Source organism: Dipodomys merriami, unplaced genomic scaffold (assembly GCF_024711535.1).
Source record: "Dipodomys merriami isolate MVZ:Mamm:240054 unplaced genomic scaffold, mDipMer1.0.p SCAF_60, whole genome shotgun sequence".
Lineage (NCBI taxonomy): Eukaryota > Metazoa > Chordata > Mammalia > Rodentia > Heteromyidae > Dipodomys > Dipodomys merriami.
This window is the reverse complement of record NW_027206180.1, coordinates 7,088,683-7,112,773: the sequence shown is the minus strand read 5'-3', so window position 1 is coordinate 7,112,773 and position 24,091 is coordinate 7,088,683. Positions and strand designations below refer to the sequence as shown.

Sequence of the window (24,091 nt, the reverse complement as noted above, 5' to 3'; positions counted from 1 at the left end):
ACTACCTCGTAAAGGTAAGTGTCCTTTAAAATAGGAGCGCGTACCCCCCGTCAGGGAGGAACTGTGGAGGGGGAGGGGGGTGTGGGGAGGGAGAGTGGGGAGGGAGGGCGGGGGCGGGGGGGGGGGGTGGCAGCGCAGGCCCCGCACTCCCTCTGAGCAGCGGCCCGGGGCGGCCCGTGCGGCGCGGGCAACCTGTCCACAGGGGAAGCCACGTTCGCGTGGAAACGCGCTTTCCCGGAGGAGGAGGAGGAGGCCGCCGGCGAGCGACGCCTCCGGAGCGGGGACCGCGGCGTGGCGGCCGCAGGGCCCCTCTAGGCTTCGGCGGGCTCGGAGACTCGGTGGTGTACAGTCCCCCGCCCGCCAGGCAGCAGGGGTGGGGGGGCGGTGCTCTGGGCAGGTAGCGCGACGTCACTTCCGGCCGGCTGCGCGCGGGCTGGGAACGGCGACCCGGAGCTCACGAGCGTTCGCGGTCGGCCGGGGTCCGGAGCGGGCCGCCGTCCGCGGGGCTCGGGGCTTCGCTCGCCGGTTCGCCGCCGACCGGTGCGGGAGGCTGGCCGGTGAGCCCGAGAAGCCGGCAGCGGCCTCCGCGGAAGCCGGGCTGTCTGAGGTAACCCTTCGGCGGCCGGACGCGGGGAGGCCGCGGGGCCGGCGGGCGGGGGCCGGGCCGGGCCGGCCGGGGCCGCGCGGCCTCCGCCCCCAGGCCGCGGGGCACCGCCCGGCGCGGGCAGCCGGCGCCGGCGTCTCCGAATGCCTGCGGCACCCTGGGCGAAACCTCGGTTCCCTGAGGGAGGAGGTGAGGCCCGCGAAGCTCCCGAGCCTCCCGACGCCCGGGGGGTGTGACGGCAGGCCCGGCCTCTCACCAGCTCCCACTCCGCCTTAACAAGTCAGTTGTGATTTTTTTTTTTCCTAGTCCAATTAAGCAGACATGTAAAATTCTGCATAAATGTTCTTGCAAAGAAAGGGGAGCCTCTGGCTTGCCCGGTGAAGAGACCTTGAGAAAAATGGGGCTACTTTCTCCTTTTTTTTTTTTTTTTCTGTGTTGGCTCACGGGGTCTTAGTTCTTTGCCATTGTTCATAGAGTGGAAAGTGCCAGAAGGGTTGTGGAAGTTGAACACTTCCTAAACTCAGATTGGGGTGAGCTGTTAAAGAGAAACTAAGAATAGATTGTTATTTTCTCCTACTTTTTTTCTTATGGGGAAAATGGGATAGGAAACACACAAATCACTTGTATGTGGAGCCTTCACACTCCTTTCAACGTGTTGGTGCTGATTTTTTTCTATTGCCTGCCTTTCCTGAGTTAGCTTTTTTTTTTAAGAGCAATGTTATCTATTGACATTTTTCCTTCTCTTAGCTGTGTTTTACTTTGAGTGGCAGAAAGGAGAGAACAAAAGGCCTGGCAGTTGACTCCCCCATTCCCCTACTCTTATTGAAGCTTAAGCTCAGGTCTGTTTCCTTAGCTTTTTCACTCAAGGTTGGTGCTCTACCACTTAAGCCACAGCTCCACTTGCCGCTTTTTGGTGGTTAATTGGAAGTAAGTCTCATGGACTTTGATGCTCAGGTTGGCTTCAAGTCTCCATCCCCAGCTATCAGCCTCCTGAGTAGGTAGGATTACAGTCATGAGTCACTGGTGCTTTGCTCTGGCAGTTTATTTTAAATGAGAAAGCAAGCTGGGACCTTTTCTGTTTATTTTTTTCTCATAATTATATAACTATTATAGTTCATGTGACTTTATTGACATGTACTTTTTTTTCTCCCCTTGGTGACTTTAGGAAGAAGATATTTTCACTCACTTCTTCTGTACCACACCAGACAGGACCTTGGTGGTCAAAGGTGGCACCACTGAGGTGTCAGACATAGGAGCAAAACTTGCTACAGCAAAATGGTGATGGTAGATCTGAAGATTGAGTATTTGAGCCCTCATGTCAAGGCTCTGTGGGAGACCAACGAGCCTGTGACAGAGCACTCCAGTCAAAGTAAAGTGTCTTCTTCACAGAGAGACAGTCTCAGACACAGGAACTCTTGTTGGCACTTCAGGAATTTTGATTATCACAAAGCATCAGGACCCCGTGAGGCTGTCAGCCAGCTTCAAGAATTATGCCATCTTTGGCTAAGACCAGAAGTGCACTCCAAAGAGCAGATCTTGGAACTACTGGTGTTAGAGCAGTTCCTGTCCATTCTCCCAAGGGAGATGCAGACTCGGATACAGAAGTACCATCCAAAAACCATTGAGGAGGCTGTGTCCCTGGTAGAGCACTTGCAGAGGGAATCTGATCAAATAAGGAATGGGGTGAGAAGAAAGATCCCTGACACATACAATGAAATAGGATGAAGGTGTTTGTAGTTGGGGTGGGGGTAAGTTATGAGAAATGTTAGATTAGGTCACTTCTGTTGATCCTTTAGGGAAGTTAAGGTGGAAGTTGAAACATATAGGTGCTTTGGAAAAATCAGTCCACTTGTTACAAAAAAACATAGAATATACTTCCCTTGCTTTAGAGAAAAAGTTGATTTTTTTTTTTCCTCTTGAAATCATCATTAATTGAAGATGATGGTCTTGGCTAAGAAGACTTGAATTCTTAGGAACCACAATAAAAGCAAGGGCAGGGGGACTGTCTAGGACTTAAAAAAAAAAAGGCCTGCCACCAGATGGTGGCTCACACCTGTAATGTTAACTACTCAGGACTCTGAGATGTGAAGATCGTGGTTTGAAGCCAGCCTGGGCAGAAAAGTCCATGAAATTATTTTTTGTTGTTCATGGGGCTTGAACTGGGCCTGAATGCTATCCTTCAGCTCTTCAGCTCAAGGCTAGTGCTCTACCACTTGAGCCACTGTGCTGTGCCACTTCTGGTTTTCTGAATGTTTTATTGGAGATAAGAGTCACACACTTTCCTGCCTGGGCTGGCTTTGAACTGCAATCCTCAGATCTCAGCCTCCTGAGTAGCTAATATTACAGGTGTGAGTCACTGGCACCCAGCTTTCCATGAAATTTTTTTTTGGGGGGGGGGGTCCGGTAGTGGGGCCTAAACTCTGGGCCTGGGCACTGTCCCTCAGCTCTTCAGCTCAAGGCTAGCGCTCTACCACTTGAGCCACAGCACCACTTCTGGCTTTTTTCTTTTTGCTTATGTGGTGCTGAGGAATCGAACCCAGGGCCTCAGGCATGCAAGGCAAGCGCTCTACCACTGAGCCACCTTCCCAGTCCCCCATCCATGAAATTCTTATCTCCAATGAACTGCTCGGGAAAAGCTGGAATTAGTTCTGAGGCTCAAGTGTAGAGCACTAGCTTTGAGCAAAAGAAACTTAGGGACAGAACTCAGGTCTTGAGTTCAAGCCCCAGGACTGGCACAAAACAAAAACACACCAAAGAAGAGACCCAGGGAAGCACGGTGGTTCACACCAGTTATTCCAGGTACTTGGAGGCATAGATGGAATTGTGGCACAAGGCAAGTACAGGGAAAAATTTGCTAAGACCTTATTTGAAAGAACAAGCTGAGCATGGTGGTACACATGTGTAATGCCATTTATGTGGGAAGCATAGATAGGAGGATTATGGTCTGAGGCTAACAGGCAAAAAGCATGTGACCTTACCTGGAAAATAAAAGCAAAAACATGGAGTCATGACTTAAGTAGCAGAATTCTTGCCTAGCAAGGGCAAGGCTCTGAGTTCAGACCCTCTCATAACTGCAAATAAATAAAAGAATATTAATAAACGAGAGCAAGGATAGTAAAGAAAAGGAGAAACAGGGTGCCAGTCTGTAATCCTAGCTTCTTAGGAGGCTGAGATCTAAGGATCATGGTTCGAAGCCAGACTCTTATCTCCAATAAACTAGTCAAAAAAGCCACTGTGGCACTGTGGCTCTAGTGGTAGAGTACTAGCCTTGAGCAAAAAGAAGCTCAGGGACAGAGCCTAGGCCCATAGTTCAATCCCTAGGACTGGCAAAAAAAAAAAAAAGTGCAGTGGAAGGGGAAAAGACAATAAAACAAAGATTTTGAAGGAATATCCCAACAGAGCTTTGATAAGATACCAAGGAATTGTGGCCCCTACTGTAGCTTAGCCTTAGTGGTTGGTCCTTGATTTTGCTTGGAGTAGGGAGTCAGGGTATGGCCTTGTATTGCTTAGGTAAAGAATATAGATAGAAGCCAGGTGCCGGTGGCTCACGTCTCTAATCCTGGCTACTCAGGAGGCTTAGATCTGAGGATCCAGGTTTAAAGCCACCCCAGGCAGGAAAGTCTGTGAAACTCTTGAATAAACTACCAGAAAACCGGAAGTGGTGCTGTGGGCTCAAGTTGTAGAGCACTTGTCTTGAGCTGAAAAGCTCAGGTACAGCATCCAGGCCCAGAGTTCAAGCCCCAGGACTGACACACACACACACACACACACACACACACAAATTTGTTGGGAGTAAGTTAAGAGTCACTCTTCACATTCTCTATTCTATCTCCATTCTCTGAAAAACCTTTCCTGGCCTTAGGAAAAATCTGCCAATAGCAAAAACTTTGTTCAGTTCTTTAAATTTTAGAGAAACAGGATAGACAACCACTAAAAAAGAAATATAAGTCAAGAGAAAAAGCCAGAAAAGGCAATATGTGAATAGGTGGCCTGCCCAACCCTGTTTGGTCTGAAGTGAGGGTTGATATGGTGCTGGAGGAATAGCAGCAATTTCCCCCCCTTCACCTCAATTTTCCCATATTGTTGCTATCCTTGTAGAAAAATGGTTACCCCATATCTAAATCCTGTGGTTTTCTTCCATGACTCATGATTTGACTGTTTGAAATGTATACTTGTTCCTCTTCTTTGTCTCTTCCCAACTCAAAAGTAAGCCTTTGGTAACAGGATGGGAATTACTTCTAGGTCACAGTCCCTGAGCCAGGGAAGGAGGCAGTGTTCTTGGGAAAAAGAGCAGAAGCCCCAGGCTTCAAGCTGAAGGCAGAAGAGGCTCCACCAGAGGGAATGTCCCAGGAGGAAGAATTTTGGAATACATACCAGGGTCTGCAAAAACAGAGCAAGAATACTCATAAGGAAGCCAAGACTGTATATGAGAGGGGTAAGGAGCTTAATAATTTCTTAGAACTATTAGCAGTTTGTTCATCCTAAATGTCATGGGCATTTTTGTGGGTACCTAGGTCTGTGGGTCTGTAAGAAGAGCCACAGAGCAGTTAGGTGACCCCCTCAGGCAGTGGAAGAATGTACCAACAATGGGCAAAGATAAGCTTTGCCTAGACTCTAGAAACATCCAAATCACAGAACCCTGCATTGTACTCCTTAGAAAAGTGAAGAGAAGGAAAAGAAATCAGGAAGCAAAGTTTGGGGCTCTTTCATCCTGAAGAAATACAGAATTGTGATCAGAATAGGTTTGGTGTTTTTGTTTTTGAAAAAGTATCGGCATCAGGATGTAAAGACAGGAAGTGGCTCTGTAGCTCAAGTGGTAGAGCGTTCACCTTGAGCTGAAGAGCTGAGGGACAGCGCTCAGGCCCAGAGTTCAAACCCCACAACCAACCAAAAAAAACCAAAAAAGATGTAAAGGCATGTTTATTAGGGAAGTAATTTTGTTTTGAAAAAGTATTACTGTCAGGATGTGAAGACATGTATTAGGGAAATAATAAAAGGCAAAATAATTCCTACCATATACTGGAGTCAGTACTTCTTTTTTTTTTTGCCGGTCGTGGGGCCTGAACTCTGGGCCTGGGCGCTGTCCCTTAGCTCTTCAGCTTAAGACTAGCGCTCTACCACTGGAGCCACAGCACCACTTCCGGCTTTTTCTGTTTATGTGGTGCTGAGGAATCCAACCCAGGGCCTCATACTTGCAAGGCATGCACTCTACCGCTGAGCTACCTTCCCAGCCCCTCAGTACTTCATTTGTAATACCTTTTTCCTAACTCAGGAAATGTTATGTCCTGAGAAAAAAAATTGGGGATTGTATTCATTTCTCGTGACAATTAAGGAAACAGCTGAGGAACTGAGTGTGAAGGTTGGTAGAGTCTTGTTTCTTAACTAGATGAAGGTTACCTAAGATATTCCATCATTTCTTTTTTCTCTCTATCTTTTCCTAAAGAATGAGGACCTCGGGCTGGGAAGGTGGCTCAGTGGTAGAATGCTTGCCTTGCATGCATGAGGCACCTTAGCACCACATAAGCAGAAAAAGCTGGAACTGGGGCTGTGGCTCAAGTGGTAGAGTGCTAGCCTTTAGCTGAAGAGCTGAGGGACAGCACCCAGGCCCCATGACCGACAAAAAAAAAAAAAAAAGAATGAGGACCTATATTGTACAAAAATGACCTCAGAATGCTTATAAAAGAAATTTCCTCTGGCTTTTTCTTACCCACAGCTGTGCCTGCTCAACAGATTCTAGTCTTTCCTGAGCAGACTAACACCAAAGACTGGACAGTGGCACCTAAGCTCATCTTGCCTGAATCCCAGGTGAGCTGTGATTTCCACCTGTTGAGAGCTGCCTTTCCTTGCTGCCCATGAATCCTACTGCCCAGGAGGGCCTCAGAGGCACCTTCTTGCTTGGGAATTGGGTATCTGCTAGGCTGTTAGGTGATCCTTTGGCTCCTTTCTGCATTCTCACTTTAAAAAATATTACAGTCATGTAAGGATGAGGATGCTTTCTGAGAAATGTATTACTATAAATCAGTTGCTTAATGAGGCCTCAATAAAAAAATGAATATATGAATCTACTTATTTCTAACTACTGTGTAGTGTATATAACTATACACTAATAATTGCAGCAGTATCACATGAGAAGTACATAGCAATATAACTTCACAAAACAGTAGAAATTGTGCAAATCCACTATAATCTTATAGGACCACTGAACATATGAAGCCCGTTGTTGACCAAAGTACCATTCTATATGTCAAATATTGTTAATTCCTTTAATATGTGGCTTACCAAGCTTCTGTAGTGGTAAGTACTGAGCTAAAAATCCATTCTCTTCTCTAGAGCTTGTTGGCATTTGACGACGTGGCCATGTATTTTTCTCAGGAAGAATGGGAGTTATTGAATCCCACTCAGAAGAGTCTCTACAATGATGTGATGCAGGAAAACTATAATACTGTCATCTCTCTAGGTAATGATCCACTCTCCCTTTGTGTAGAAGTTTGAGTGAAATCCTGTCTTAATCTTCTCTTTTTTTGGGGGGGGCGGGTCCAGTTGTGGGGCCTGAACTCTGGGCCTGGGCGCTGTCCCTCAGCTCTTTAGCTCAAGGCTAGCGCTCTACCACTTGGGCCACAGCGCCACTTCTGGCTTTTTTCTTTTTGCTTATGTGGTGCTGAGGAATCAAACCCAGGGCCTCATGCATGCAAGGCAAGCACTCTACCATTGAGCCACCTTCCCAGGCCTGTCTTAATCTTCTCTTAGCTGGTCGTATCTGAGGCAGATGATGAAGAGAGAAGATAAATTCAAATTATCTCAGGGAGCTTTTGCCAAATTTATATGCTTATTTCTTTCAAATTCTTTATTCCTTTTTCCTCCAAATGTGCTCTCCTATATCTTCGATACTCTAATCTTGACTAAGTGATAGTATTCTTTTTTTTTTTTTCTTTTTTTTTGGGGGGGGGTTCGGTCATGGGGCCTGAACTCTGGGCCTGGCGCTGTCCTTCAGCTCTTCAGCTCAAGGCTAGCATGCCACAGTGCCACTTCCAGCTTTTTTTTTTTTTTTTGCTTATGTGGTGCTGAGGAATCGAACCCAGGGCCTCATGCATGCAAGGCAAGTGCTCTACCACTGAGCCACTTTCCCAGCCCATTATCTGTTTGTTTGTTTTTTTTTTTTTTTTTTTGTCAGTCATGGGGCTTGCACTCTGGGCTTGGGTGCTGTCCGTGTGCTCTTCAGCTCAAGGCGAGTGCTCTACCACTTAAGCCACCGCGCCACTTCCTAAGTGATAGTATTCTTGGATCTACCTTCAGAATACAGCTTGGGCTGGGAAGGTGGCTCAGTGGTAGAGTGCTTGCCTTGCATGCATGAGGCCCTGTGTTTGATTCCTCAGCACCACATAAGCAGAAAAAGTGGGAAGTGGCTTTGTGGCCCAAGTGGTAGAGTGCTTGCTAGCCTTGGTCTGAAGAGCTGAGGGACCGCGCCCAGGACCAGAGTTCAGGCCCCATGACTGACCAAAAAAAAAAAAAAAATAATAATAATACATTGGATTCAACCATGTCTCAGCTTCTTTTACTGTTACCATTATGGTCAAAGCCAGTCTTAGCTCAAACCGGATAGCTCTTTGGCTGATGCTTCTACCTTCATCTTGTTCTCCAGGTTTTTCTACACAGCAGCCCGTGATCTTTCAAATTTTAAAAACCCTTTGACTTCAGGAAAAGATCCCAAATCTATACCATTCCCAGGACCTGCCACATTATAGCTCCAACTTACCTCTCTATAATCATCTCTTAGTACTTCTGCTCTTGCTCCATCTTTTTTTTTTTTTTGTCTGTCTTGGGGCTTGAAATCTGGGCCTGATTGCTGTCCATCAGCTCTTCAGCTCAGGGTGAGCACTCTATCACTTGAGCTACAGCGCCAATTCCAGTTTCCTGGTGGTTTATTGGAGATAAGGGTTTTATGGACTTTCCTGCCTGGGCTGGCTTTGAACCGTGATCCTCAGATCTCAGCCTCCTGAGTAGCTTGGATTACAGGCATCAGACACCAGCGCCTGGCTTCTTCCTTCATCTTTAACCTTACTGGTCCTGTTACTGAAACTGGCCATGCTCATTTCCATCCTCCTGCTTCCTGAGGGCTGGGAAGGTGGCTCAGTGGTGCAGTGCTTGCCTTGCATGTTTGAGGCCCTGGGTTTGATTCCTCAGCACCACCTAAGCAAAAAGAAAAAAGCCAGAAATGGCGCTGTGGCTCAAGTGGTAGAGCACTAGCCTTGAGCTGAAGAGCTGAGGGACAGCGCCCAGGCCCAGAGTTCAGGCCCCACGACCGGACCCAAAAAAAAAAAAAAACCTCCTGCTTTCTGAAATTCAACATACTAGAGTCCCTGATTTCTTCATTTTCAAGCACCTTTAAGTTCTGCCCAACTCAGAACCATTAGTAGTGTTCAAGGTGGGAAAGCCCTATTTTTATTGTCATTCCTGAAAATAGAAGTCACCTAGGAAATGGGCTTTTGGTTTTGGCAGATACTTGATTCTAATTTATAATGGAAAAGCCATTTTGGTACCCCAGAAATGGATATACACATACTTGTAAAGGTGTCCCATCTCTACTGAAAGAGAATTTTGCTGGATGCTGATGGCTCATGCCTGTAATCCTAGCTACTGAGGCAGCTGAGATCTGAGGAATTGTTCAAAGCCAGCGCTGGCAGAAAAGTCCTTGAGACTTCCAGTGAACAGCCAGAAAACCAGAAGTAGCACTGTGGCTCGAAGTGGTAAGCACTAGCCTTGAGCAAAAGAGCTCAGGGACAGTTTCCATGCCATGAGTTCAAGCCCCTCAACTGACCAAATAAATAAAAAGAGTCAAGATCTTTTTGTACTTTAGAAATAAGCTCACGATACTGTTCACAGATAGAAATGAGAAATTTCCTCTGCTTCCTTTCTCCCTAAGCGCATGTTGCCTGAATCCCATGTGACTTTGCTTTTCAGATGTGTAGGGTTGCCTGAGCTAGACCTCATCTGCCTTTCTCTGCTGCCTCATGCCAACATTGCTCAGCTGCTACCTCCTAGGCATCTATATCCATCAGACTTGACATAACGAGAAATTTATTTTGGCTCAAAATTTCAGTCTACCATGTTGGGGATGGTGTGGCAGGACAGAAGCTCAGTAAGAAGCAGTGAAAGTATGCCTGTATTAGTGGCCTTTCTCTTTTTGTTTCTATTCCATCTGGGCCACCTCTAGCCAGTGGGACGGTCTCATCCATGTTCTGGATGTAATAGTCTCTGGAAATACTCCTACAGACATAGCCAGAAGTGTGCTCTATAATTTCCTACTTATCAAAGTTGACAAGATTCAACGACACAAAGCATTTTATCACAGATGTTCTTCAGGCAACCACACCTGGCCTTAGGAGATCAGGCCCTGTGCTGATTACTTGCCTTCTTCCTTTTCTCATTAAAAAAAAATGATAATGTGCATTTTTAATTCCTTCAGTACATAGCCTACTACACTTTTTTTTTTTTTTTTTTGGTCATTTGTGGGGCTTGAACTCTGGGGTCTGGGTGCTGACCCTGAGCTCTTCAGCTCAAGGTGAGTGCTTTACCACTTGAGACACAGTACCACTTCTGATTTTCTGGTAGTTATTGGAGATAAAAGTCTCCAGACTGCCGGGCGCTGGTGGCTCACGCCTGTAATCCTAGCTACTCAGGAGGCTGAGATCTGAGGATCACGGTTCAAAGCCAGCCCGGGCAGGAAAGACCGTGAGACTCCTATCTCCAATAAACCACCAGAAAACCGGAAGTGGCGCTGTAGCTCAAGTGGTAGAGCGCTCGCCTTGAGCTGAAGAGCTGAGGGACAGCGCCCAGGCCCAGAGTTCAAGCCCCATGACTGACAAAAAAAAAAAAAAAAAGTCTCCAGACTTATAATCCTAGCTACTCAGGAGGCTGAGATCTGAGGATCGTGATTCAAAGCCAGCCTGGGCAGGAAAGTCTTTGAAACTCTTATCTCTACTAAATTACCAGAAAACCAGAAATGGCCTTGTAGCTCAAGTGGTAGAGCTCTAGCCTTGAACTGAAGAGCAGAGGGACACCGCTCAGGCCCAGAGTTCAAGCCCCACAACTGACAAAAATTTTTAAAAAGTCTCTAGACTTTCCTGTCTGGGCTGGCTTTGAACCACGATCCTCAGATCTCAGCCTCCTAAGTAGCTAGGATTGTAGTTGTGAGCCACCAGTTCCTGGCTTTCCCATATCCTTTTTGTTAAATCACTTTGAAGTTTATTTCTCAGTCTCTGCTTTTCATATCCATCCATGAATACAGTAGAATAGAAACGTTTGTGGATGTGGAAGACTCCAGCAGTAATACACTGTAAAAGTGTTCTTCATTCTCCCTAAGTATAATTAATGGAACAATTCACTGTTAACTTACATTGCTTAATTTCATTTTTTTCATCTCACAGCATTATTTGTGCTTCCCAAACCTAAAGTGATCTTCTGTCTAGAACAAGGGGAGGAACCATGGGTTCAAGGATCCTCAGATTTCAAAGACAGTCGTAGAGGATTTTGTACAGGTAAATTGTGATTTACGGGAGGAAACATGTTCATGTGAACCTTTTCAGGGACTTAATGTTTTTCTTCTAATTAAAAAAATAATAATCACTTAATTTTCCATCCCATTTCTGTCGTTTTCTTGTTCAGCAATACAGGTGGCTGAATCTTATGTTTATTCCAACAGGGTTAAAAGTAAAAAATGACCATGAAAATCACCAGCCTATATCACTTTCTGACTTAGAAATGCAAGCATCAAAAGACATAGTATCAAAAAAGATCAAATTGGAAGTTTCCCAGAAAGCAACTGGCAAACAAAATCATGGTGATACACACAGAGTGGGGAAATGGCACCGAGATTTTTCAGTGAAGAAAAGAAAGAAACTTTCAACATGGAAACAAGAGCTGCTGAGACTTATGGATCTTCACAAGAAAGATTGTGAAGGAGAGAAACCCTTTAAATGCCCAGAATGTGGGGAAAGCTTCAAAGTTAGCTCTGACCTTTTTAAGCACCAAAGAATTCACACTGAAGAGAAACCTTACAAATGTCAGCAGTGTGATAAGAGGTTTAGGTGGAGTTCAGCTCTCAGTAAGCACTTAACCACACACCAAGGAATAAAACCATATAAATGTTCTTGGTGTGGGAAAAGCTTCAGCCAAAATACAAATCTTCACACTCACCAAAGAACTCACACTGGAGAGAAGCCCTTTACTTGTCATGAGTGTGGGAAAAAGTTCAGTCAGAACTCCCATCTTATTAAACACCGGAGAACCCACACAGGAGAGCAGCCTTATACCTGTAGTATATGTAAGAGAAACTTTAGTAGGCGCTCAAGCCTTCTTAGACATCAGAAACTCCACCAATGAGAGGAAACTTATCCAGTGTCCTCATTCTGAAGAAATTTACCAAATAGAAGAGCTTGATCCTGGGCTGGGAAGGTGGCTCAGTGGTAGAGCACTTGCCTTGCATGCATGAAGCCCTGGGTTCGATTCCTCAACACCACATAAGCAAAAAGAAAAAAGCCAGAAGTGGTGCTGTGGCTCAAGGGGTAGAGCGCTAGCTTTGAGCTGAAGAGCTGAGGGACAGTGCCCAGGCCCAGAGTTCAGGCCCCATGACCGACAAAAAAAAAAAAAAGAAGAGCTTGATCCTTAAGTGGGGAAAATGCAAAATGAAGAATGAGTTTTCACCATCAGAAAATTTGGAGAAAATAAGCCTTGTGTTTCACAGAAAGGAATTAAGGTTAGCTCTGCAGGGAGTGCTGTTTTTTTTGTTTTTTTGTTTTTTTTTTTTTTTAACCAATCCTGGGATTTAAACACAGAGCCTGGGTGCTGTCTCTGAGCCACAATTTTGCCTTCTACCACTTGCCACAACTCCACCTCATTCAGACTTTCCTACCCAGGCTGGCTTCAACTGCAATCCTCTGATCTTAGCCTCCCGAATAGCTAGGATTACAACCGTGGGCTACTGGTGCCCATCACAGTTTTACTTTCAACTGTCAGGGAGGAATACCTTAGGAAGAGAGTTGTTCTAAGAGCATTCTAATTGTGGAAAAGGACTATTTTGGAATTGTACCAGAAATAGTAATTTCAGCTTCATATAGCAGGTGCAGCCAGTAGTCTGATAACAGAAGTAAATATTGTTGGGCTTGTGGGTTTTCTTTTCAACCTTAGAAATCTTCAGCCTAATCATTTGTAGCATAATTTTCTTTTTTTTTTTTTTTTTTTTTGTCAGTCGTGGGGCTTGAACTCTGGGCCTGGGTGCTGTCTCTCAGCTCTTCAGCTCAAGGCGAGCGCTCAACCACTTGAGCTACAGCGCCACTTCCGGTTTTTTGGTGGTTTATTGGAGATAGGAGTCTCACGGTCTCTCCTGCCCGGGATGGCTTTGAACCGAGATCCTCAGATCTCAGCCTCCTGCGTAGCTAGGATTACAGGCGTGAGCCACCAGCGCCCGGCTTATGTAGCATAATTTTCTAAGGCAAAAAAAAAAAAAAATAAGTTTAGGATTATAAGCATGAAAATGAATTCTAGTTAACCATATTGGATTTTCTTTCTCTTATTGGACACTGTTCACCAAGTTGGACATTACAATGATCTCTTACCTATCCCAGAAGTTATCTTTCAGATGTCCACACAATATGTGAAAATCCAAAAAGTAGCAGCATTATATTTATTTTGTGTGTGTGTGTGTGTGTGTGTGTGTGTGTGTATACACATACGTATGTAACTTTTAAGACTATAAACCCCACTCTCCTATAAACCTTTCCCACTCTCTTATTAACCTTTCCCACACTTTGTGTGTTGCTTGTGGGCATTGAATTCAGGGTCTGGGTGCTATCCTGAGCCTCTTTGTGTTCAAAGCTAGCACCCTACCACTTTGAGCCACAGCTCCTCAATTTCCTGGTTGTTAATTGGAGATAAGAGTCTCACGAGGACTTTTCTGCCCAAGTTGACTTCGAACCATGATCCTTAGATCTCAACCTCCTTAAACATTTTTCTACATTCTTAAACCTATGTAGTCTTAACAACATATAAAATTCTGTATGGGTACTCACCAGTGAAGTGTACTATAACTTGAACGATGACAATCATGAATTATGTAGCTATGCAGTGCTAATGGTAATGAAGGTAATGAGATGAGATGAGATGAATATACTGTATAACCAAGCAGCACATCGCAGCTCTTCTGAAGGCACCATTTCATCAGGCACATCAGCTGGTGGTGCAGTATCTTCGCCCTGGGCTGTAACTTCTGTTTCTGCTAAAGGCGTAGGCATAACTGATCTCTTTGTCTGTGTGATGAATATAGTTATGTGAAGTTGCTGGTGCTATTTTTTTTCCTGAGTGATAAGGTTTTTATAAACTAACATGCCATTCTCAGTTGTATTTATGCTGTGCAATGAACGAAGCATATAATAGGGTCCCATCTTCAGCCACTTGCTGAAATTCTTTGGCCATTCTGACCATGGTTACAAGATGATTGAGGGTTAGGCCAACCTCCTCCTCCAACCCATAGTTTGTCTGGCTCCCCATCCTCTTTTTCACTTGCTGACTTTGTCTTATCCATGTTAAACACTTGTTCAGTCAGATAGCCCCCTTACTCAATGATGGACTTGAACACTCCATTCTCGTGCTCCTTGGCTCTGGATTTATCCTCAGAGGCAGCTTCTCCATGCAGAGAAATGCTCTTGAGTCCAAAGTGTCTGATATTTGTCAAACCAGCCGTTATTGGCTCTGAATGGGGTTGGTTTGGTGGGAGAAGCACTCTGTGTTCTGCTTTTGTGTCATCTTCATCTTCATCATCACTGTCGTGAAGGTCTGTGCTTTCCACAAAAAGCATAATGTTCCTTGGCCTTTGTACAGATGGTGTTGATATCCAACAAGATACTGTTGCTGCAGTCCTTTATCCACAGGGCCAATGCAGACTCCATCCTCACAATGACCTTATTCATCCTCACAATAACCGTATTGCAGGAAGTGACCACCCTCATTGCAGTTTTGTTAAACGTCCTTATTGCCATAGACCTAATATTCTTCTCATCTTTGTATAGTGAACAGTGGATACACTGATCCTGTAATGGTGGCCCAGACCATATAACCTTTTCCTTTAACACATCAAGAAAGTTCTACCTTTTCTTTGATGGTAAGCATCTTCCTTTGGCACTTAGGTTCACTGCCAGAAGTCTCAGAAAGTGCACAATGTTTGGGTGGCATTGTAGGGCTTGAAATAAGTTCAAACTTTTACAAAAATTGCACAAAAAGAGCACCACAGAGCACCACTATGTGCAGTGGTCAGATGTCTATGTGAAGTGCACAAGGAGAGAATGTATGGGCATAGTGTGGGAGAGCAGACAGACCACTGCTGTAGTCACTGAGCCAATCAGCACCCAGATACAATACACAGTGCTGTGGTTGGGCACCTTCCATTTTGTCAGACAATCATATGCTGTGTACAATTTCATGTTGGCAAACTTGCACAGGCAGTAGTGGCATACTGCATTTCCTTTGTGTACAGTATGGTATTCATCTGCTGATGAAATACAGTATATACTGCATTTTGATTCAGTATTTTAATATGGTTGAATTGACATCGTTGTAAGTTTTTTAGGCAAAAACAATCATAAATATATAAATGCCTATATATTGCAAAAATCCTGTGATATAGCAAAAACTGCTGTCCAGAATTACAGTGATCCCTCACCTATCCAGGGAGTTACATTCCAGAGACCCATGCGAAAGTGAAAATCTGTGAAGCAACAGCATTATATTTATTTTTTATATATAGTTTAAGGCTTTAGAAACCTCTTTTCCTATAAACTTTTCCCACTCTTACTATCCTTTCCCACCCTCTTATAAACACTTCATTTGCTCTTAAACCTGCATATTTTTTTTGGTGGGGGGTCCGGTTTTGGATCCTGAACCCTGAGCCTAGGCACTGTCCCTCAGCTCTTCAGCTCAAAGCTAGCCTTCTACCACTTGAGCCAAAGCGCCACTTCTGGCTTTTTTCTTTTTGCTTATGTGGTGCTGAGGAATCGAATCCAGGGCCTCATGCATGCAAGGCAAGCGCTCTATCACTGAGCCACCTTCCCAGCATAATTTTAACAACATAAAATCTGATATGGGTACTCACCAGTAAAGTACACTAAAACTTGAATGATGAAGACCATGAATTGTGTACTGATGGCAATGAAGGTGATGACCATGAGATGAATGTATTGCATAGCCAAGAAGAGGAAACAGACCAGTGCTATGGTCACTGAGCCAATCAGTGCCAAGGATATAGAATACAATGCTGTAGTTGGTCACTTTCCATCCTGTCAGCCAGTAGTGTGCTGTATAGTTTCACATTGATAAACTTATACCAGTGGTAGTGGCATACTGTATTTTATTTCAATGTAATATTTTATTTTTTTGTTAATTTACTTTTTAATTATCATAGCTAAGTTAGATCTCCATTACTGAAGAGCAGAATATAAACATACAGAAAAAAAATGAACCTAAATCTTGGTATTCCAATATTTCCATCAGTAAATTCTATAAATATCCATGTCATAGTTAACTAGAAATAGACCTTGTATGACTATATACAATTCAGCAAAAATAAAGTGGATAATCACTTGGTATCAATATTTTGAGCATAAACTTTAGAAGTACAAGATACTATAAAGCCATGTTTATGAAGATGATTTTCTTCAGCTAGTACTTTGGGGATACACAAGGAAACTTCCTTTTGTTTTTCTCACCACTTGAGTATATTTTCTGCAAGTTCTTCTGTCTCATTCACTAAAATGTCCATCTTGGCTAAAGCCTGGCTCATTTTCTTTAGATTTGCATCTAAATGAGAATTATTTCTAATTATTTCAAGATGGGTTTCCAGTTTCTCAATAAAAGTCACAGCCAATTTCAGCAAACATACCATCTGTTCAAATAGAAAGGATGAATAACGTCTGCTGACTCTTTTTCTAGTTCCAGAAGCTCAATTTCCAGGCTTTTCTGGTAGATTTCAGCTTGAATATTATTGATCTGCTGTACTCTGGAGAAATTCTCAAAACAAGGAGCTGTTTCCTTGGACATATTTAACATTTCCTCAGTGACCATCCCTGAAGTCACCAACTGGTTCAGCAGCAGGCCAGCTGTGTTGGACGCACTGGCCGGGTCCCATGGGTTGGGAACCGCCTTCCCGTGACTGTTGGAACAAACCTCCTCGGATGGAACTGGGAGTGGTGAAGAGAAGGCAGGGCCAATGTAATATTTTAATATGTTTGAGTTAACATATTTTAAATTTTTAGGCAAAAAATTAAGATCATAAATATATAAATACCTGTATACTACAAAATCCTGAGATACAGTGAAAACTGATACAGAATTAGATACGTATATATATATATATATATATATATTTTTTTTTTTTTAATCTGTGATAGTGAAGCTACAATAAGTGAACTGCAACATACCAAGGGATTGTATATATTAGATGTAAAGAACTTTCTGCAGTAAAAGAAGTTAGGCTTACCTTAAAATGCCAATAAGGTAATTTAGCCATAAAATGAGCACTTGCCAAAAGCACTAATGAAAGCTAATGGGACTTTACTATCAACAGTTTTTTTTTAACCTTTTGATGTGACTCATTTGTTACTAAGAAGCAGGATAGTTACATGTGTATAAGAACTGAAATGTTTATATGTTAGAGCAGGATCCTGTGGCTTGCTTGCCATGGAAGACGTGGGCATCTAGGCAATGGGAGGTTGAAGACTGGAAAATCGATTGAGAACTTATCTTTGGTGTTGGACAAGTTCAGGAATGTTTACTTCTATGCGTTGTCTTATACTGAAAGCTCTTAAGGAGGCAGGGTCTACCTCTCTTCTAGCTCCAGCACAATAGCAGCCTCAAATATATTTTGTAGATTGCTAATAGACTATCCTCTATGAATTTTTTTTTTTTTTTGTTGGTCGTGGGACTTGAACTCTGGGCCTGGGCACTGTCCCTCAGCTCTTCAGCTCAAGGTGAGCACTCTACCACTTGAGCTACAGCGCCACTTCTGGTTTTCTGGTGGTTTATTGGAGATAGGAGTCTCACAGTCTCTTCTGCCCGGGCTGGCTTTGAACCGTGATCCTCAGATCTCAGCCTCCTGAGTAGCTAGGATTACAGGCGTGAGCCACCAGCGCCCAGCCTCTATGAATTTTTTTTAAAGGTTCTAGAATTTGAACTCAGTCTTGTGCTTGCTAGGCAACTTCCAGCCCCTTTGCTTTTGATTATTGTTGAAATAACATCTCAACATTTCTCCCAAGTTTACTTGAACCATGATCCTCCAATCTCTGCTTCTCACCATAGCTGATGAGAGAAACATGCACCATCATACTTCGCTTTTTCCTGAAATGGGGTCTCAGGAATTATTTGTCCCAGCTGGCCTTGTACTCCCATGTAGCTAGCATTACAGGTCTGAGCCCCCATGCCTGGCTTCTAGCCTGAAGATTCCTTCCCTCCCTCCCTCCCTCCCTCCCCCTTTCCTTTCCTTTCCTTTCCTTTCCTTTCTTTCATTGGTCGTGGGGCTTGACCTCTGGGTCTGGGCGCTGTTCCTCAGCTCTTCAACTCAAGACAAGCACATTACTACTTGAACTACAGCACCATTTCCGGTTTTCTGGTGGTTTATTGTAGATAAGAGTCTCTTGGACTTTCCTGCCCAGGCTGGCTTTGAACCATGATCCTCAAATCTCACCTCCTGAGTAGCTAGGATGACAGGCGTGAACCACTAGCACCCGGCTTTTTTATTTTATTTTTAAATAAGTTTTTGTACTGTACAGAGGGGTTACAATTACACAAGCAAGGTAATAAGTACATTTCTTTTTTTTTGGGGGGGGGGTCCGGTTGTGGGGCCTGAACTCTGGGCTTGGGCGCTGTCCCTCAGCTCTTCAGCTCAAGGCTAGCACTCTACCGCTTGAGCCACAGTGCCACTTCCGGCTTTTTTCTTTTTGCTTATGTGGTGCTGAGGAATCAAACCCAGGGCCTTAGGCATGCAAGGCAAGCGCTCTACCACTGAGCCACCTTCCCAGCCCAATAAGTACATTTCTTATCAAGCATTGTTGCCTTGTTGCCTCCTCCTTTGTTTTTCCTCTACCATCCCTGCTCTCCCATCTCCATGACTATATTCCCCCCCCCCCCATGAAGGTTTTCTTACAGCCCACTTTCTCTAGCTGTAACAGTGATTTAGGTTTGTTAGGGTTTTTATGTTTATTAGAAAAGAGGTTAAAGAAGTTATCTCTTCTAAGTATAAATGAGAAAGTTGAGAGATTACAGGAATTTGTTCAAGACTTAATCATTACTGCGTGTCTGTGGGCTGTCAGTTTAATGTATGAAGGCAGAATTAATAGGACTAATTTTGTTATATAATCTCTGAACATCTAGCCCAAATAACATTGTGTTGTATCAAATTTTGGTTTACAGAATATTCCTGTTTTTAGATGGATTCATCCAGAGTCTACTTTTTTGTTGTTGTTGGTTGTGGGGCTTGAACTCTGGGCCTGGGCGCTGTCCCTCAGCTCTTTAGCTCAAGGCGAGAGCTCTACCACTTGAGCCATAGCGCCATTTCCAGTTTTCTGAGTGGTTTATTGGAGATAAGAGTTTCACGGTCTTTCCTGTCTGGGCTGGTTTTGAACTGTGATCCTCAGATGTCAGCCTCCTGAGTAGCTAGGATGACAGGCATGAGCCATGGACACACTTTTTTTTTTTTTTTTTTTTTTGATCATAGGGCTTGAACTCTGGGCGTGGACACTGTCCCTAAGTTATTCAGCTCAAGACAAGTACTTTACCAGGTGAGACACAATGCCACTTCTGGTTTTCTGGTAGTTTATTGAGGATAAGAATCTCATGGACTTTACTACCCAGGCTGGCTTTGAGCCACAATTCTCAGATCTCAGCCTCCTGAGTTGCTAGGATTATAGGTGTGAGTCACTGGTGCCTGGCTAAGTTTACATTTTTTTTTCTCTAAAATAGAGATAGCATTAAATTCAGGGTTCTAGGGGGTAAGTGGATTGATGAAACTAGAGCTGCTATAATGGAGCCTGGCCTGCAGAATGTGGCCAATACAACTTTTTTCTCTTTGCCCTGTTTCTCTAGTAATTTGGGATGACTGATTATGTGAAAGGAGCAAATGAGGTTATGGCTTTTGCAGTTCTATGCTAAGTTGATTTGATCCTTGGTTTTAATGCTTTATGGCCTGTGTAAGAAGAGATACCTCATCTGTAGGTCTGGAATGCTCAATAGTAATTTTGTTTCGTTTCTGTGAAATGGATTAAACCAAGTCCAATTTCTTAACGTGTAGCCAGCTCTTTATCAAACATTCCATTAGTTTTCAAGTTTTCAACTTTCTCCCAATGACATGATTTCCTCCTAGCACTACATTCATTTGGTTTGATTTAATGAGAACCTACTGTGTTCAAGGCACTTCTTGGACATATCATTTATTGCAGTGAAGTAAATAGGGAAAGAAGCTAAAGTGGAAATAAAAGTGATTTTTATTTATTTATTTATTTTTGGTTGTAGGGCTTGAACTCGGCCTGAGCACTGTTCCTGAGCTCTTCAGCTCAAGGTGAGTGCTCTACTGCTTGAGCCACAGCACCACTCCCAGCTTTTTCTGTTTATGCAGTGCTAAGAAATCTAACCCAGGGCCTAATGCATGCGAAGCAAGCACTCTACCACTGAGCCACCTTCCCAGCCCCTGGTCTTGATTTCTTGCACCTTGTAGTAAGGTAGGTTCACAAGATCGTTTTGGTCGGTGGGTTGTGCACAGAAGTCTCAACTTCTGGGCTGAAGCACCTGCTTTCTGGTATGAGACTCTAGTGCTTCCCTTTTCTGCCTCAGCTATGGAAACACAGAGAAGAACCATGAGATGAAGTCACTCCAGACAGCAGTTGTTCTGGAGTTCCCAGAGCTGTAATGGAGTTTGTGAAAATGAGCAATAAATGTTTATGTCAAACCATGGAGCCATTGTGCTGTGTGTTCTGGCCTGTCTTCATAGACTGAAAACTTGGAGGAGGGCAGTGGAAGTTGCAGATCCCTTTGCTGGATTTTGTTGGTAGAGTAGACTTAGAAGTCATGGCTCTCCTATGGCCTAGCCATAACCAGTCCTCCGAGATCAACACAAGCAATTCGGTTTAGGATCTTCTGCACTAGAAGATGATCCAAGTGATTTCCTAAGAACAGTCTCCAACCTTCCAGCATTTGTCATGGCAACGAGTTTGCAAAATGGCACTTCACTTTCATGAAGCCGCCAACTGCAGCATAGCTTTCGAATTCAACAATTTTACAAGTTTTCATCTACTTGTGATCATTTCCAGGTCAATGAAGATGAGTTACTCATCTCACTTGAGAAACCAGTTAGGAAGTGGCTCTGTGGCTCAAGCGATAGAGCGCTCTTCTTGAGCTGAAGAGCTAAGGGACAGCGCCCAAGCTCAGAGTTCAAGCCCCATGACCGACAAAAAAAAGAAAGAAAGCTCTAGTTATATAAGAAAAATGGTAGGAAGTGGCTTTCCAGCCCTGCTTTGTTTTTGTTTTTGTTTTTTTTTTGGTTGGTCATAGGGCTTGAATTCGGCTTGGGCGCTGTCCCTCAGCTCTTCAGCTCAAGGCCAGTGCTCTCTCACTTGAGCCACAGCGCCTCTTCTGGTTTTCTAGTGGTTTATTGGAGATAAGAGTCTCATGGACTTTTCTGCCCAGGCTGGCTTTGAACTGTGATCCTCAGATCTCAGCCTCCTGTGTAGCTAGGATTGCAGGCATGAGCCACCAGTGCCTGGCTCAGCCCTGCTTTTTGCTGGTTATACTTTTAGGAGTCTTGCAGATGTGGGCTTAGAACCTTGATCCTTTGACTCTTAGCCTCCTGAGTAGCTAGGATTATGGGCAGTAGCCACCCAGCTTTGTCGTATTATTTTCTTGCTTTATCCCCAGGCTGGCCTGGACTGTTCTACTTGTATTTCCATGAGTTGGGGATGATGGGGCTGGCCGCTGCACCCAGCCACTGAGTGGAGTCCTGTGAACTTTTATGCTTGGGCAGGCCTGGAACTGTGATCCCCAAATTTACTACTTTTTGGCAGCTAAGATGATAATTTGAACCACCCTGCCCAGTTTTTGTGTTTATGTGGGGGTGGGGGTGGGCAGGGGTGTTGGAGTTTGAACTCATTTGCTAGGCAGGTGATCTACTTGAGCCATTCTGTCACCAGTGACGTTTTTCTGTCAGAATGTGGATGGATTTGGTGTCTGTGGGATACATCTTCACCCTGGTGGTGGCATAATGTCTGTTTAACTTGTGACCAAATGTCCCTCTAATAAGAAACTTGTTTATACTGCTACATGCCTTTGTGACTCTTGTCTGACCTCTGTCCAGTTGATACTTACCAAGGTACCCACTGTCTAGGAGAGCCAAGATTTGGAAGGAAGTTAGCTTTGAGATGTTAGTCATGTCAAACAAAAGGAAAACTAAAACCAAACATAAAATAACAGAAATAGTTTTGTTACTTACAGATCCCAGAGAAGAGTGGCCTACCTCACAGGACCACTGGGAAGTGGGCTCCATCTGAAACACACATTCAACCAGCAACTGAAGAGAGCAGGAGGAAAAGAGAATAGAGGACATATAACTCTGGTTTCCAAGCCGTTTTCTAGCTGGGTTTCCTGTTGGAAGTTACAGACATCAGTTCCATCGAGGCATTCTGTGACTGCTCAGTGGCTCCCATGCATATCTGCACAGATGTACATCTGCTACGATGCACCCAGCTCTGCGTTCAGGAGTAAGCCATCTGGAGGCAGGTATATAAAGGCAGATGTGTGGACTGACCACACTGAAGAACTGAAAGGGAGTAGGCAACTCTCATCTTGTAATATCTGTGGTTTGGGATTAAGGTGATGATGACTTCATAGAATGATTTAGGAGTCAGTCTCTGCTCCCAAGTCCTGGAAGAGAGTATAAAGAACTGATGTATTAAGCCAGGCACCAGTGGCTCATGCCTGTAATCCTAGCTGCTCAGGAGGCTGAGATCTGAGGATCACGGTTCAAAGCCAGCTGGGGCAGGAAAGTCAGTGAAAACCGGAAGTGGCACTGTGGCTTAAGTGGTAGAGCGCTATCCTTGAGCTGAAGAGCTGAGGGACAGCGCCCAGGCCCAGAGTTCAAGCCCCATGACCAAAAAAAAAAAAAAAAGAGAGAACTGATGTATTTTCTTGTGGGGAATGCAGCTGGCATGTGTTTACTGCATCCTAAAACCATTTCACTCTTCCTCCCCAGTAACATTCAGAAATCTGGGAGATTTCATTCAGAAATCTGGGAGGTTTCTGACCCTAGTTTGTAGGAGTGGAGAATGTGACCATAATTGAGTTGATAAGAGAAAGATTGTGCATCCTTGGCTGGACGATGGGTGAGTTGAACATAATATCCTTAAGGTGATGCCATCTGGAATGCGGGGAGCGGGGGCGGGGGCGGTCCTGGGGTTTGAACTCAGGTCTAAGTGCTGTACCTGAGCTTTTTTGTTCAAGGCTAGTGCTCTACCATTTGAGCCACAGTTATACTCCTGGCTTCTTAGTGGTTAAATGGAAATGAGTCTTGCAGATTTGTCTGCTCGGGCTGACTTCAAACCTTAATCCTCAGCTCTCAGTTTGCTAAAAGGGTTTAATAAAATTGTCAAAAAATAATATTAGAAAATAATATAGCTGTATACTGGTGGCTCACACCTATAAAGGCTGAGATCTGAGGATCACAGTTCAAAGCCAGCTTGGGTAGGAAAGTCCTTGAGACTTTAAAAAAATTTGTATTGTTATTATAAAGGTGGTGTACACAGGGTTTCATAAGTCAAGCAATGAGTACATTTTTTCTTTGTTCTCTCTTTGTTCTTCCCTTCCTTTGTTCTCTCCTCATTTTTCCCTCCCAGCCCCACCTACAATTGTATAGTTCATTTCAACATAGTCTAATTGTACCGCTGCTGCCCCTCCATTTCTGTACCCTGAGACTCTTATCTGCAATTAATCACCTGAAAACTGGAAATGAAGCTGAGGCTCAGTGTAGCCTTGAGCAAAAATTTGCAGGGACACTGCCCAGGCCCTGGGTTCATGAATGCCCAGAAGAGTTCAAAGATGATCAGCATTTCCTATCCCTGTTTCCTTTATCCTTTCAGTTGGTTTTGAAAGAGTTGTTTGCTTTGCAGTATGTGAAAGCAAATCTTTTTCACCTTAGTTTGAAAGATACAAATAATCTTTGACAATCTCTATTCTAACCCCATCTTTGAGAAAGAGTTCCCACTCAGAAGAGCCTTCTCTCCCATAGGAGCAATGTTAATTGAAAACAGGTTTTCTCTCCTTAGAGGGTAACCAAACTTAACCAGCTTTCATGAAGAGCACCTCTTGGTCACCTGTCTAGGGTATTCATTTATGAGAACACCAAGCATCCCAAATGCCTCATAATGAGGGTGGTCCAGAAGTGACACTACCTGCTTGTAGTAATCA

At 44.1% G+C, this 24,091-nt stretch overlaps 1 protein-coding gene and 1 pseudogene across 7 annotated transcripts; one reads left to right on the top strand and one right to left on the bottom strand.

Moving 5' to 3' along the window:
* The first annotated feature begins 797 nt into the window (after positions 1–797).
* LOC138814599 (zinc finger protein 75A-like) lies at positions 798–23,367 on the top strand. 7 transcript variants are annotated; one of them, XM_070003636.1, is made up of 9 exons: positions 798–883; positions 1,770–2,287; positions 4,847–5,039; positions 6,318–6,409; positions 6,935–7,061; positions 11,029–11,139; positions 20,153–20,198; positions 22,124–22,408; positions 22,881–23,367. In XM_070003636.1, exons 2-9 carry the CDS (start codon positions 1,880–1,882, stop codon positions 22,942–22,944), a joined length of 1,326 nt encoding a protein of 441 aa, XP_069859737.1. In that variant the 5' UTR covers positions 798–883; positions 1,770–1,879; the 3' UTR covers positions 22,945–23,367. The 7 variants fall into 7 exon arrangements, with proteins under 7 accessions (XP_069859737.1, XP_069859739.1, XP_069859736.1 ...); XM_070003638.1 differs by lacking the exon at positions 22,881–23,367 and adding an exon at positions 19,359–19,422 and having other exon boundaries at positions 22,124–22,146; XM_070003635.1 differs by lacking the exon at positions 22,881–23,367 and having other exon boundaries at positions 22,124–22,744.
* Positions 16,168–17,970, bottom strand: LOC138814443 (HAUS augmin-like complex subunit 2 pseudogene; annotated as a pseudogene).
* Positions 23,368–24,091: the final 724 nt, after the last annotated feature.

Coding starts and splice junctions, on each gene's coding strand:
- LOC138814599 (XM_070003634.1), top strand. CDS start 1,880: ATGGTGATGGTAGATCTGAAGATTGAGTATTTGAGCCCTCATGTCAAG. Junction 5,040..6,317: donor CAAGACTGTATATGAGAGGG/GTAAGGAGCTTA, acceptor TCTTACCCACAG/CTGTGCCTGCTCAACAGATT. Junction 7,062..11,028: donor TAATACTGTCATCTCTCTAG/GTAATGATCCAC, acceptor TTCATCTCACAG/CATTATTTGTGCTTCCCAAA.